Source organism: Poecilia reticulata, chromosome 8, assembly GCF_904066995.2.
Source record: "Poecilia reticulata chromosome 8, P_reticulata-male-v2, whole genome shotgun sequence".
In the NCBI taxonomy this organism is placed as follows: Eukaryota; Metazoa; Chordata; class Actinopteri; order Cyprinodontiformes; family Poeciliidae; genus Poecilia; species Poecilia reticulata.
In genome coordinates this window covers 22,654,861-22,669,482 of record NC_088837.1, presented here as the reverse complement: position 1 = coordinate 22,669,482, position 14,622 = coordinate 22,654,861, and the positions used below count along the sequence as shown (strand labels likewise).

Genomic DNA, 14,622 nt, shown 5'->3' with positions numbered 1-14,622 from the left:
TGGAGAGAGAAAAAGATGGAGGCACAGGAGTGGATTTGGAGTGAAAAACTGCAAGAGGGAAGCGTTGGAGGGCAGGCAGTGGAGTTGAGTTGATTGATAGCTGTAAAAGGTAGAGGAAATGTCACCGTGGAGGAGTTTGAGAGGTCATTACATTTGGTTTGTGTTTTATTGACTGAGAGTAGGCATCGACTTGTGATTGGTCTTAGATCTGCATCATTTCTTTTTTGCGGTTTCTGAAATTGGCTGTACTTACTTTGCATGTCAGCAAGGTTATATCTAAATGTCAGATTTTCTCTCAAGATGCAAATGAGAAAGAGACAGGTTGTGACGTGTCTGCAGGTTAGATTGCTGTGGACTTTTAAGTCTTTATAGCATATTGTTCAGCGCTGCATTGCAAGTAAATTAGGTGCTCTTCATCTCTCTTTATGATTGCTTTTAGCCCATGTGTGGGCGGCGGGATGTTGAGTGCCTGTAATGACAGTTATGTTCCTAAGTTTTTCTGTTATTCTCCCTCTGTGGCCGTTTTTTGAAGTTTGTGTCCGTTAGAGAACAAACAAGTTCTCGGCTTTCATTCTTCCCTCTGATGAGAAACAAATTTAGTCTTTCCTAATTTGTGTTGTGCTACTCTTGCTTTAACTCTGCAAAAACACAAAGTATTACCAAGTATTTTTAGTTTAGTAGGGAGTTGGTTGGGTGAACAAACTCCATCAGTAGCTGTCAGCGATCAGTGGCACTACTAGCGAATGTTTAATGTAACACGGAGCAGAAAGCTGAGGTTGTTGTTTCTCCTTACATCCAGTGGGTGGCGCAGGTTGCTACAATCGATAGTAGCCACACAGGCACACCAGCTAGAAGGAAACAAACGCATCCAGTACAACATTTTCATTCTATTGGCTGAGAGGTTGCCAGGCGACGGTGCATTTTTGTTTCAGAAGCAAGCAGAAAATGTTTCGTAAGCGAAACTAAGTGTGAGTGCAAGAAGTTTTGAACACAAATATTACAAGTTTTGAGAAGAAAGCCGTGAAATCCTGCTTTCAAAATAAAAATGTAGGCAAAAGTATTAAACGTTTTGAGGACAAAAGACATGAAATCCTGCTTTCAGACTGAAAATGTGTGCTCTTGATTTATGGCAGGAAAATTCCCCCATACAAGTTTACTAAGATATTTGTACTTGAAACTGGACCAAAAATACTCTTTTAAAACTTTTTTTTTTTTTTTTTGCAGCGTCTACCTTCACACTTCTCCATCAAAACGGACAAAGAACAGACTAAAAATATTTACGTAACATATTGTGATGTACACTAGTAAATGGAAAACTGGGTATATATTCTGATACTGCAGACATGAGACAGCCAACAGAAACAAACACGAATAAATAAATTAATAAGCCAAAATAAGGCAAAACAACAAAAATTTTAATGTCAACAAAACATGGCCGAAAGAAAGAAGCAAATGCTGATTTAATCCTACTCCTTGTCCTTTTTTATTATTATTAGAGAGCATGCATTCCTTATTAAAAGCTGAGGTATGTTTTTTTTTTACATTGCAAAAAAATTTAATTTGACCATGTATTAATTTCAGATTTCTCATGCAAATATCACAGAAAACTTGAGGCAAGGCAAAACTACCTTACAAGTAACTTTTCAGCAGAAAATATGCGTAGTAAAAATACTCCTAAACCTACATTTAAAAAAAAATAAAAAAGTTACTCAAGTAAATGTGATTGAGTAAATGTAACTAGTTACTACCCAACTCTGGTGATAAGTGAAAAAGTTTGCCAATGGAACTAGAACTTGGTTGCTAGGAAACGGGTTGGGCTTGACTGGGGTTGCTAGGTAACTGTGCCAGTGGAGCATGTACTTTTTCATCAGTATACAAATTATTGATTTAAAACAAGCCGTTTCCTGAACCTGTCTTATTTCAAGCTTACTAAGATATTTACAGTAGAAACTGGACAAAGATAGTTGGTAAGATTTTGTGTTTTTACAGTGTGTGCTGCTCTTTCCTCTCTTAATTCGCACCTTTTATGGACATAATTTGGTTCATCTGATTGTCGTGTGTCTCTTTGTTACATCAGACTTTTCCGGAGAGAAGTGGCTCTTCTTTCTCCTTCTCTGTCTTGTCTGTTTTTGATCTGTCTTCTGTTGCCCACTGTTTTGCCCTTTTGTTTCCACACCTTGCTTTCCAGCAGCTCTGCCCCCCTCCTCTTTACTTTTCAGAAAGCATCATGCTGTGACATGACGCCCTGACATTCTTAGGGTCAACTAGTTAGCTTTCAGTGGCATCAAAGGCTGTTAAAACCACAGAAAGACGACAAATTCAGACTGTGAGTCGCAGGGGGCAAATGACAAAAATGCCAAGAATACGTAAAGAAGAAAAGAACATTCAGGCTAGGATTCGGCCGATTTGTCCAAACTGTTGATTGGACTATCACAAGCTTCTCAGACCGGATCAAATGGTGGGACAAAAAAAGAATTGATAGCTACCCTTCTTATTTCCCAAAAGGACAATAGGATAACAAAAAAAAATAGTGAAATTAGGAAGTTTCGAACATAGAAGTTCAGTAATTTTGTGAAAATTATGTTTTTTGTTGCTCAAATTCACATAAAGATAAAGGAAGAATTCAATAAATTTGCTTTTATGGATAAAAAATGTAAACATCCAAAGATTATTTTCTTTTTATAAGTGTACCCAATGTCATGAGTTGTGGTAAGTGGTGGTGAGAATGAACGCAGAGTCCAGGTTATGAAGAAAGTGATGATGAATTTAATGATAAGCGAAAATAAGTGTTTCCATTACAGTTATGCAAAATAAACAGCCAAAAAAAACTACTTCATCTTACCGCCTAAACTCACATATTTACTAGAAAAAACATGGACATTTCTGAGTTTCAAAAGTCAAAAACATTAAACTTTTGAAACTTAGAAAAAGTTTCAAAAGTATTTTTTTTTTTATATATTTCTGCTATGTTACCTTCAGAAACATAGCAGTTTATATATATATATATATATATATATATATATATATATATATATATATATATATATATATATATATATATATATAATATCAAAGAAATTTGACTTTGCAATTTTAGCAATTGATAACATTTTACCAATTTATATGGTAAAATTTATATTGGTAAAATCTTACCAGTTTTACAAATAAAATTGGTAAAATGTTATTTTACCATATAAAATTTTACCAATTTCCAATTATGGTAAAATTCTGTCAACAACAGCTGCTGGTATTTTACCGTAAATTAGAGACATTTTCTTTTTACAGTGTACTTTAGCCTAGCTTAGCACGACAAAAACCTAAAACTTTAGCCGACCATGCTGCATAACAATAGATATTAACACATTATATTCAGTTATTATTAATGAAGCCACAGATCCGGTGAAATATCTCAAATGAAAAGCAACGAAAGCGTCTCACGGATGAGTTGTTTAATCAGTTTAACACTTCAGCTTTTTTTAATTTATAAAATAAGCATTAGTGCTGAGTAGATGAGTGAAGGCCTATTGATCCAGGCAGCATCTATTTCATTGTGATGTTCGAAGTGCTTCAGGTGAGCTATTGATCTTATATACACATCGCATCGTTGGTGTATCTTTTTGACATTTCTTTCACGACTCAACCTTTGTTTTTTGCATCTGATTGACATTTCCTCTGTATATTTGTGTAAACATACGGATCGTAAGATTTTTCATTCATTCATGCAGATCATCTTTCTTCTCTCGGGGGTAAAATGCCGGCAACTAATTTGGATTCTGGTCACGAACACAATGAGCCCATAAAAAGTAGGCTATTATCCATGCAGTATTTCTCAGCTGAATATGAGTCTGTGTTTAGGGTTTTAGTGAGTCACAATTTATTTCACTTCTGAGGCGACTTGTGACTTGATTCAAGTTATCCATGGCTGCTTCAGAGTTCAGATTTCAGCTTAATGATCTGAGTGTGGAGAGAAAAGTTACAGATTTATATTTTCCAGACATCTTAATGAATTTGATGCATTATGAGCTCGAGCAGGATCGCTGTGGCTGTTTTATTTAAGACATTTTGTTACAGCTCACAGACCTTTCAGTAATATATATATTTTTGTGCCAAACTCAAGCAGCCTGCTCTTTGAAGTCTTGTGCGCTTTTGGTTGACAGGCATGTGAAGGATGAGAAAGAGGCCTTGGTCATGTTTATTTTGGTAGGGGTGGTATTTGAAATAAAATTAGACTCGGAGGATTTTAATGAGACTGCGTCCACATTGGAGCTGCGTACCACTGGGTCTGTTCTGCAGATATCTGTTCACTTATTAAAGCCTCTTTGAGCGTTTTTTATTCGTCCCATTTGGACATAATTATCCCTAAAAACATTATTTTCATCAGATACTGATTATTACACTGCCAGATGAATTGAGCTTTGACGTTGCTGTTAATGGATGTTTTTGCACTCATGGTTGGGTAATTTGTGTTTCTTTAGTGTTAAGTTTTTGATGCATGCAAAGGATGTTCAAAGTGTGGATCAGGGGCCATGTGTGGCCCTCTGCATGATTTTGTTTGGTCCACACTGCAAAAACACAAAGTATTTTTGGTTTAGTTCCTAGAACAATTACGCTTAAAATAAGACAAAACTAGCTTTTTTACCAATATCTATTGCTTTGTTTTACATAAATAGTTCCTTAATATTGATAAAAATCAATAGTTCCATTGACAGATTACTTAAATCATGTTATAAATGAAATGGTCTAGTAATTTTTCATCATGAAGGAATTATTTACCTAAAATAAGCTCCTGTGTATTGGTGAAAAATAAGACATCTACACTGTAAACTGGACAAAACTACTTGGTCAGATTTAATGTTTTTGGTCTGCACAACTCAAACTGTAGCAAGTATCTCTATTAATTTGCCACTTTTACCAACAACTACAATTTTCTTAAAATATTTATTTATTTGATGCAAGACAAAGTATTTTTCTTTAATTAACAAGGAAAATTTTAAAAAAGTTTTTTTTTTTAAATCAAATAAACAGCAATTGTGTTTATACTTTGGATCCACGAGGATTTTAGATTCATTTTCAACAAAATTTTGGACTACTTTGCTTTATTAAAATATTGTCTATTTAGTATATAATTGAAGTAATAAAACAACAAAAGTCTTCAGAAATAAGTTTGTCCTTGGCTGGTTTCAGTTTGACATTTTTTGCCATAATGGCAAAAGTTTGTACACCCCTGCTGTGTGCAGTTTGTCTTCTGATCATTGTTTTTTAATTAAACATCAAAAACCTCATGTTTTCTTAACCGCCTGGTGAAGAAAACCGTTTTGTAGAACATTTATCTTTTCAGTATCCTGCCACCCAGACAGTGTTTTTCCAAAGGCGTTCTGCATTCAAGTCTTCTAAATAACAGATGCGCACACAAGCAGTCAACTTGACAAGGAGTTTCTTGCAAGAATTTGATAAGGCACGCGCTCACTCCCACTCTTCCTCTCAAACTACAGCCATGTTTGGGTTTTTTTTCTCTCCCTGTTAATGTAAGGAAGCTGCCAAGAAACTCAAACTCTGGACAGACACGCAGGACTGAGACACCTAAAGACAGAAAACTGACGGACAGACTCCAGCTGGCTAGCATGGCAGCAGGAAATGGAGCAGATGTGCAAGGCGCTTTGATGTAGGTGATTTCCAAATGAGGGCGAGATCTGGAGGAGACGTGCTCTGGTCTGCGCCAGGTTCAGGAAACCCAGGAATATTGTGGCAGCCTGTTTCAGTCTGCAGTGCATTAACCCCAAATTAGGGTGTCAAAGCAATCTATGCAAATATTTTGAACAATATTAGCTGCGTTTCTGTTACAAATTTGGCAATTTTCCACATAATTTTGGAATTTCAGTGTTTACATTAAATAATAAATGCAATCGTCTTCTTTGTGGTTTGCGCCAGTGCTAACGTCCGGATGTTGATCATGTGACTCGTGTGATGCAAAAAAAACCGCCTCATCCTACCACCAAAAGTCACATATTTGCCAGAAGGAACGTGGACATTTCTGAGATCAATCTCAAAATTTTATTTTTTTCTAGTAAATTTATGACTTTTCAAACTTTCCAAGTTTTTGTAATCTCAAAATTTGTGATTTTTCTAACAAATTTTTTCTAGAAAATTTTAAAGTTTCTGAGCTTTTTTCTATCAAATGTCTGATCTTTTTGCCAGAAGTTTACACGTCTTTATTTCTGAGTTTGAAAAGTCAAAAAATTTGATAGAAAAAAGCTAAAATTTGGAAAATAATCTCAGACATTTTTGAGATAAAACTTGGATATTTCTGAGTTGTTTAACTTTGGAAGTTTAGAAATTTAGGTTTTTATCGCCAACATTTTTGAGAATACATTTTTTTCCTTCAGCTTTCTGACTTTACAAACTCTGAAATTTCTGTTTTTCTAGAAAACTTTTGAGATGAATCTAAAATTGTCTGACTTTTTTGGCTATACAGTCTAGAAAGTCAAATATTTGGCAGAAAAAAACTGAAAATTTGAGATTAATATTGGACATTTTTCTAGAAAAAAACAAGGACATTTCTGAGTTTGAGAAGTTAAAAACTTTCTGTAAAACACTCAACCTTTGAGATTAATCTCAGAAATTTGTGAAATAAAAACTTGGAAGTTTTTTTTCAGCAAATGTTTGACTTTTCAAACACAAAAATGTCTTTGTTTTTCTAGAAAATACCTGACGTTAATCTCAAATGTCTGACATTTTTGTCAGAAATTTACTCCTCTTTTTTTCTATGTGTTACGGCCCTGGGCCTTCAGGGTTGGGCTGCAGGTGTCTTGTTGTCTGTCTTTGTGCTCCACCCCTTTACAGGTGGTACTGATCAGGTTGATTGGGGGCTGTCTCAGTCTTCTGGGTCGCCTTCGGCGTCCACTCTGCGATTGACGCTTGTGGTGTTTTGTTGCCAGGCCTCAGCTCCCCTCCTTTTGGCACATTTGCGTTTGTCTTTGTTTTGGCACTTCAACACTTCCATATGCACTCATACAACACATCCAAGCATTTGCATTCCACCACTGATAATGATATCCACAATCCATTGTTGTTTTGTTAATAAATATTCATTGTTCTACACTTTAACCCCTGCATGGTCTCCCGTTTTTGTTATGACATTGAGCCAGTCGTAACATATGTTTGGAAAGCCAAAAATTTACTTAAAAAATTTTTTATTCTGAGATGAATCTTTTTAGATGAATTCATGGATATTTTTTCGCGACTCGTCAAACTGCAAAAAAAATTCTGAGCTCAATCTAAAAATTTCTGACTTTTTTGGTAGAAATTGACTTTTTTTTCTGTCATTCTACATCGTCATAGTAACCAAAACTTGCCTCATTGCAAGAGACGAAACGTAATGAAGAATAAAAAAATAATTAGCCAAAAAATACATGTGAAACAAATGAAGCAAAAATAACTCAACACAAATAATAAGTGACTATTAAAGTGTCAAAATAAACAACTTTAGTCAACGTTAACAAATAAAATCCTCACTTCAGTCTTTTCAAAACCGGTACGAACATCCATTCAGACAAATATTGACTAAAGTGTGCTCCCATTAGAAAATATGTCTAAATAAAGTAACTTACCTTATGTTTAGTGTCATCTGTAGATAATGTAGATTATTGAAAACAACGCTGTGTTGATCCTGTGTAAAAACCTGATTACATAAACCAGAGACGTTCCACGCTGACCCTACGCTTACCGCCAATTTGCTGAGATCACAATGACAAGTGTTTCCATGTGGATACTTAGCAATTAGCTAAGAGAAAAGGAAGAAAAAGGTTGAGACTGGCGAGGCCCTGCTCACTCCACCCTCCAAAATCTGTCGAGTCGCCTCCCTCACACTTGGCTGCTTCACTTAATTGAAGCCACTTCAGATCAGTCAAAAAGATCTGGATCTGCACGCCTGAGCAGATCGGGGGGGCTCGTCTGACCTGCCAGTCATGGCCGTCGGCAGCTGCCTGCCATGCGTAGCCACACCAACAGCAGACGTAGCCGCAGATCCACACTTAGTGTACACTAATCATACGTCAGTCATCTGCCAGCAGGGTCGGTATTATAAGATTAGACTTGCACTGTAAAAACACAAAGTGTTCTTCTCTAGTTTTTACTGCAAATATATTAGTACACTTGAAATAAGACAAAACTAACTGTAGCTTTTCAGCAAGAAATATTAGCTTGATTTAAGTGAATAAATCCTTAATATTTGTGAAAAATTTCTAGGAACTAACCAAAGTTGGTTAGTATCTAGTTACATTTACTCAGTTACACTTACTTGAGTAACTTTTTTGATAAAGACACGTTTGTGCTGTACTTTTTATTTTTACTTGAGTAACTTTATTATGAAGTATTTCTACTCCTAACTGCTGTTGAGATTCTTTGCAGCTTATCCGAGCCGTCGGGCGAAATGGCGGGCCCAGCACAGGGACCTGCAGCGGCGCTAGCACCGGAGCTATCGGGAAAGAGTGAGGACGCGCTGTCCCAGTCCCAAGCATGGAGCACCGTTGTGAGGAGGGCGGCTCGAAAGCAGAAGCGGCCTCCAGACGCAGTGATTCAGAACGGCAGAGGAGTGGACTACAACAAGGAGCAGCGGAGAAACGTTGGGATAATTGGAACTGGAACCGAGGACAACATTCCAGTGATTAGAACCAAACTGGTGAGTGTGTTTGCAACTTGGTTCTCTCCTGAGCTAGATGCCGGAACACTATCTTCCTATTTGTCTGGAAAATTGGGGAAGCATGGGAAATGTCGAAGGATTGACTCCAATCATAAGAGATTTAGCTCTTTCCAGGTCAGGGCAGAGTTTGACGAAGTGTCTGAAATGTACGAAACCACAACTCTGGCCAGCGGGCACTTATGTCCGCCGCTATTTTGAGGCGCGTAAACACAGAGCTAAAACGGACAGTGTGGCCTCCGGACCAGGGAGTGATGCTGAGTTACAACGCCATGTACCTGCGATTACATCTGATGCTTCACGAGAGGAATCGTGTTCTAGCACGGAAATCCATCCATCCATCCATCCATCCATTTTCTTTCACCCTTGTCCCTCAGTGGGGTCGGGAGGGTTGCTGGTGCCCATCTCCAGCTGGCGTGCCGGGCGAGAGGCGGGGTCACCCTGGACAGGTCGCCAGTCTGTCACAGGGCAACACAGAGACACACAACCATGCACACACACACTCACACCTAGGGGCAATTTGGAGAGACCAATTAACCTAACAGTCATGTTTTTGGACTGTGGGAGGAAACCGGAGTACCCGGAGAAAACCCACGCATGCACAGGGAGAACATGCAAACTCCATGCAGAAAGACCGGGGCCGGGAATCGAACCCAGAACCTTCTTGCTGCAAGGCAACAGCTCTACCAACTGCGCCACTGTGCAGCCGCACGGAAATCCGTCATACACAAATGAACATTAATATAGTATCATACAATGTGCGTGATTTAATCAGACTGGACATTGATTGGGCTATAGGACTCGAGTTCAGTTTTGGAAATAAAATTACGAAAATCCAGAGAATGAAGATGAATATCTTAATAGGCTGGCATATGTTGTGTCATTTATCCAGGACAATCCATCCACCTGTTTTTTCATTGTGGGTGATATGAATGCTGATGTGACAGATTGTAAATCCTTGTTTTCCAATCACCTAAAACAGTTTTGTTCCACCAATGAGTTGATTCTCTCTAGCAGTATGCTTTTGCCTGTTGACAGCTACACTTACATCAGTGAAGCGTGGCACACAACATCATGGTTAGACCGCTGTATCTGCACTGAAGATGCACATGACTCTTTAGAGACCATCAGGATTAATTATGAATTTGCAACATCTGATCATATTCCCTTTTCCTTGTCTATAAAAATGGGCAATTTACCAGACCTTTTGCCCATGAATAATGATACACAAGAAGAAAATATATATTGGAACAATTTGCCTGAGCAGGATCTCAATTTGTTCCGCATCCACTCTGAAATCCTGTTGAATGATATTGTTTTACCAACAAGTGCAGTTACATGTTTAGACATAAACTGTAAAAATGAACAACATGGCAAAGAGTTGTGCTCACTGTATGAGAAGGTTGTAGAATCCCTTCTTATTTCAGGCAGGTCTTTGAATAAAACTTAAAAACATAAAGCAAAGCCAGGATGGAATGATTATGCTAAAGAGCTTCGTGCAGAGGCCAGAAGGGCTTTTAGACTGGGGGTTGAATCAGGCAAACCCAGACATGGTCCTGTATTTGACTACAAGAAGAGAGCAAATGCTAGCTTTAAATATGCCTTCCGGTTTATTAAGAGGAATTAAAATGCACTTAAATCAGAGTCACTAGCAAGAAAATTACAACTCAACAGTCCTTCTGAATTTTGGAAAGAAATAAAAAGAGTTAACAATCTAAAAGCATCCTTGCCAACAAATATTGATGGTGTAACTGGACCAGACAAAATTATTAATTCATGGAAGAAACACTATTATGAACTGTTTAATTGTAGGAATTAAACCATCCCTTTGGTTTAAAACCAAAGGGATGGTTTTAAACCATCCCTTTGTGATAGAGAACATAGACATGCATGAAGATGTTATTTCTTCACAAGAAGTTAGTGACATTGTTAAGAAGTTGAAAAATAATAAGGCATATGGTGATATTTACTGAGCACTTAAAATTTGCAAGTAGGAAAAGTTTTCCTGGCTATTTGTTTCACCGGGTTTTTAATTCATGGCATTTTACCAAATGCTATGTTGTCTGTGATTTTAGTACCTATTGCAAAAGATAAGGCTGGTAAAATAAATAGCAAAGACAACCATCGGCCCATAGTTCTGGCCATTAGCTTATCAAAAGTTTTGGAGAAGGCTTTGTTAAGCAGAATCGAGACGTTTATAGCCACATCTGATAATCGGTTTGGTTTTAAACCAAAACTTGGCACCGATATGTGCATTTTTGCTCTCAAGGAAATCTTAGATTTATACAAGAGACATAATACCACTATTTTTATGTGTTTTATTGATGCTTCAAAAGCATTTGATCATGTTAATCATGACAAATTGTTTCATAAATTGCATGAGAGAGGAGTTTCGAAATATTTATTAAGAATATTAGTGTATTGGTATGCTCACCAGAATATGTCTGTAAAATGGGGAAACTCTGTATCATCTTCTTTTTATGTGGGTAATGGTGTGCGACAAGGCAGCATTTTATCTCCTTGCCTTTTTAACCTGTATATGGATGATTTATCTAAGCTGCTGAATCAATGTAGGACTGGCTGTCAGGTTGGTAATGGAACCATCAACCACCTGATGTACGCTGATGATCTTGTGATATTCTGTCCATACAGTGCTTGTCTGCAGCAACTGTTGAGGGTTTGCTCTCAGTGTGGGTTACAGCATGACATTAAATACAATGCAAAAAAGACACTAAATTATCTTTTCCTGACTTCACCCTGTCTGGCAGCATCCTCCAGGTCAGTGAAGAGGTCAAATATTTGGGACATTACTAGAGATGTGCCGATCAGGTTTTTTCCTGCCGATCAATCAATCAATCAATAAAGTTTTATTTGTATAGCACATTTCAGCAGCAAGGCATTTCAAAGTGCTTTACATAATTAAAATAAAAACAGAAATAAACAGTGTGAAAGAGATTTAAAAAAAAAGACAAAAAAAACATTACATCATTAAAACGTTGAAAAGAAAGAAAAAGAAATTAAAAACATTAAAGACATAAAAACATGGAAGACATCAAAACCCGCACTCTAACCCTAATTTAGACATAAGCAACTCTAAACAGGTGGATTTTAAGTTGAGATTTAAAGGCACCCAGTGTTTCAGCTGTTTTACAGTTTTCTGGAAGTTTGTTCCAAATCTGCGGTGCATAGAAACTGAATGCTGCTTCTCCTCGTCTGGTTCTGGTTCTGGGGATGCAGAACCAGAACCAGAAGATCTGAGGGGTCTAGACGGTTGGTACAACAATAACAGATCTTTAAGGTATTGTGGTGCTAAACCGTTCAGAGATTTATAAACTAACATCAGTATTTTAAAGTCTATTCTTTGAGCTACAGGGAGCCAGTGTAGGGACTTTAAAACTGGTGTTATGTGCTCTATCTTCCTGGTTTTAGTGAGAACCCGAGCAGCAGCTTCTGGATCAGCTGCAGCTGTTTGATTGATTTATTAGTCAGACCTGTGAAGACGCTGTTGCAGTAATCAATACGGCTAAAGATAAACGCATGGATGAGTTTATCTAGATCGTGCTGAGACATCAGTCCTCTAATCCTGGAGATGTTCTTCAGGTGGTAGAAGGCCGACTTTGTGGCTCTGAAGGTTCAGGTCAGAGTCCATCACTACTCCCAGGTTTCGGGCTGATCGCTGGTTTTTAGTTGTAATAACTGAAGCTGTGCGTTGATTCTGGTTCGCTCATCTTTAGGTCCAAATATAATAACTTCAGTTTTGTTTCTGTTCAGCTGGAGAAAGTTTTGGCACATCCACACATTGATCTGTTCTAAGCATCTATTCAGTAATTGGATGGGGTCAAAGGTCACCTGGTGACATCGTGATGTAAAGCTGTGTATCATCCGCATAATTGTGGTAGCTGATCCTATGTCCTGTTATAACCTGAGCCAGTGGGAGAATATAAATATTGAAAAGAAGGGGTCCTAGGATTGAACCTTGGGGTACCCCACATGTGACCTTTGACCTCTCTGATGAGAAGTTTCCGATTGAAACAAAGAAATCCCTGTTCTTTATGTAAGATTCAAACCAGTTGAGCACTGGACCGGAGAGTCCGACCCAACTCTCCAGTCGATTCAGTAAAATGTCGTGGTCAACAGTGTCGAAAGCTGCACTGAGGTCCAACAGAACCAGCACTGTGGTTCTCCCACAGTCTGTATTTATATGGATGTCATTGAACACTTTGACTAGGCCGTCTCCGTGCTGTGGTGAGCACGAAAACCAGACTGGAAGGAGTCAAAGCAGTTTGTTATTGTTAGGAAGTTATTTAATTGTTTAAAAACAGCTTTTTCAATAATTTTGCTGATGAGTGGGAGGTTGGAGATCGGCCTGTAATTCCGATACCGATTCCGATCACCCATGAGGGCCGATCACCAATACTGATCACATAATAATTTTTTTTTTTAATCAAAAGCCCTACCTGTTGCATTATATGGAAAAAGGAACCATGAATTCACCTTAATTTAGACAAAAACTTGTTTTTAATAACTTTTTCCAAGAATAAAACAAAACAGGCATTGTGCAAATTGTACTGCTATCGGTAATACTATCTTTAACAGACTGATAACATATGGAGGCTCTGAAGAGGCTAAATAATGCAGAGCCAAAATAAAACCTCTCAACATTGCCAAAAAGTTAAAGTATAAAACTTAACATTCAAAGGCAAATACAGGATCCATTACAATAAACAATCCTGAGTTACTGAATGAAAACTTCCTGATAGCATGGCGGCTAGCTGCTTACTGCTAGTTCTGAGTGACTGTTTCTGACTGAGCGGAGTAATTATGCAGAGCAGGGAGGAGATCGATTATTATTTTTAGAGATTATCTGTCTCATGTTAGGACAGCAAAAGTTTTAATAAGTATGTAAAATGTATTTTTTTAGGTTAGATGCTGCAGCTTTAAGCAGAGGTTCGGTGTGAGAGTCACTACCAGGTGGAGCAGAAGCGGCGCTCCGTCTGTGAAATATTACTACCTTGTAGCGCGTAGCAGCGGTTCAACAGCGAGAGCAGAACCAGCGTCTTACATCGCAGCTCGAAGACTTAAATAATTTTGCGGGTTATTTGTTTAGCTTTCTGACCGTCATGCTAATCCGGGTGAGTGTTTGTAGCTGTGCGCTGCTTTTCCTGCTATCTGATCCTCCATGTCTTTTTTACTGCAGTGAGCCTCGATGTAGCCAAACTCCTCAAGTATGTCATTGTTTTTATGTCGTATTAGATTCGTTGTGTTGATGCATTTTGACCTGCTTCAATTTTCCGCCGCAACATGCAAACTTCCCCATTCACTCAGTGCGTTATAGTTACACATCGCTTAGGATTTGTTGCTGCGCGTTTGCGCAGAGTGAAGGAAAGAGGAGACCAGCTGCACAGACAGGCTGAGAAATGAGATGCAGGTGATCGGTTTGTGTGATTGGCAACGAGGGACCTTGATCGGCGATCACCGATCATACACTTTTTCACTGAAATCGGCCGATTATGATTGGTGGCCGATCGATCGGCACACCTCTAGACATTACAACACCGCTGACCTGTCTGATGATAAAGACATTTACAGGCAGCGTTGTACTCAATATGTACAACAAGCTAATATTCTTTTTTGGAGGTTCTCCATGTGCTCAGCACCTGTCAAAATTGCACTTTTTAAAGCATACTGTACTCCAATGTATACAGCCCACCTGTGGCGGCGTTACAGGAAAAGCAGTATGAATAAACTTCAGGATGCTTATAATGATGGCACGAGGATGCTGCTTAGGGTGCCCCGATGGTGTAGTGCCAGTACCAACCTGCGCTGCTGTGCTTCAAAACATTACGCACAGATGTATGTGTAGATTAACAAACTCTGCAAACAGCATCATTCAGACTTTGACCAATCCTATTCAAAGCTCACTGAGG

General features: G+C 38.2%; 1 protein-coding gene across 2 annotated transcripts in view; it reads left to right on the top strand.

Moving 5' to 3' along the window:
* LOC145552612 (uncharacterized) overlaps window positions 1-14,622 on the top strand; it is a 45,414-nt gene that overhangs the window by 30,437 nt on the left and 355 nt on the right. The window contains exon 2 of one of the 2 annotated variants that reach the window (XM_081610249.1): window positions 8,407-8,677. In XM_081610249.1, the coding sequence (XP_081466375.1) occupies window positions 8,429-8,677 (249 nt within the window). In that variant the 5' untranslated portion in view covers window positions 8,407-8,428. Of the gene's footprint in view, window positions 1-5,062; window positions 8,678-14,622 lie in introns of those variants that run through there. The other variant, XM_081610250.1, reaches the window with a different exon arrangement.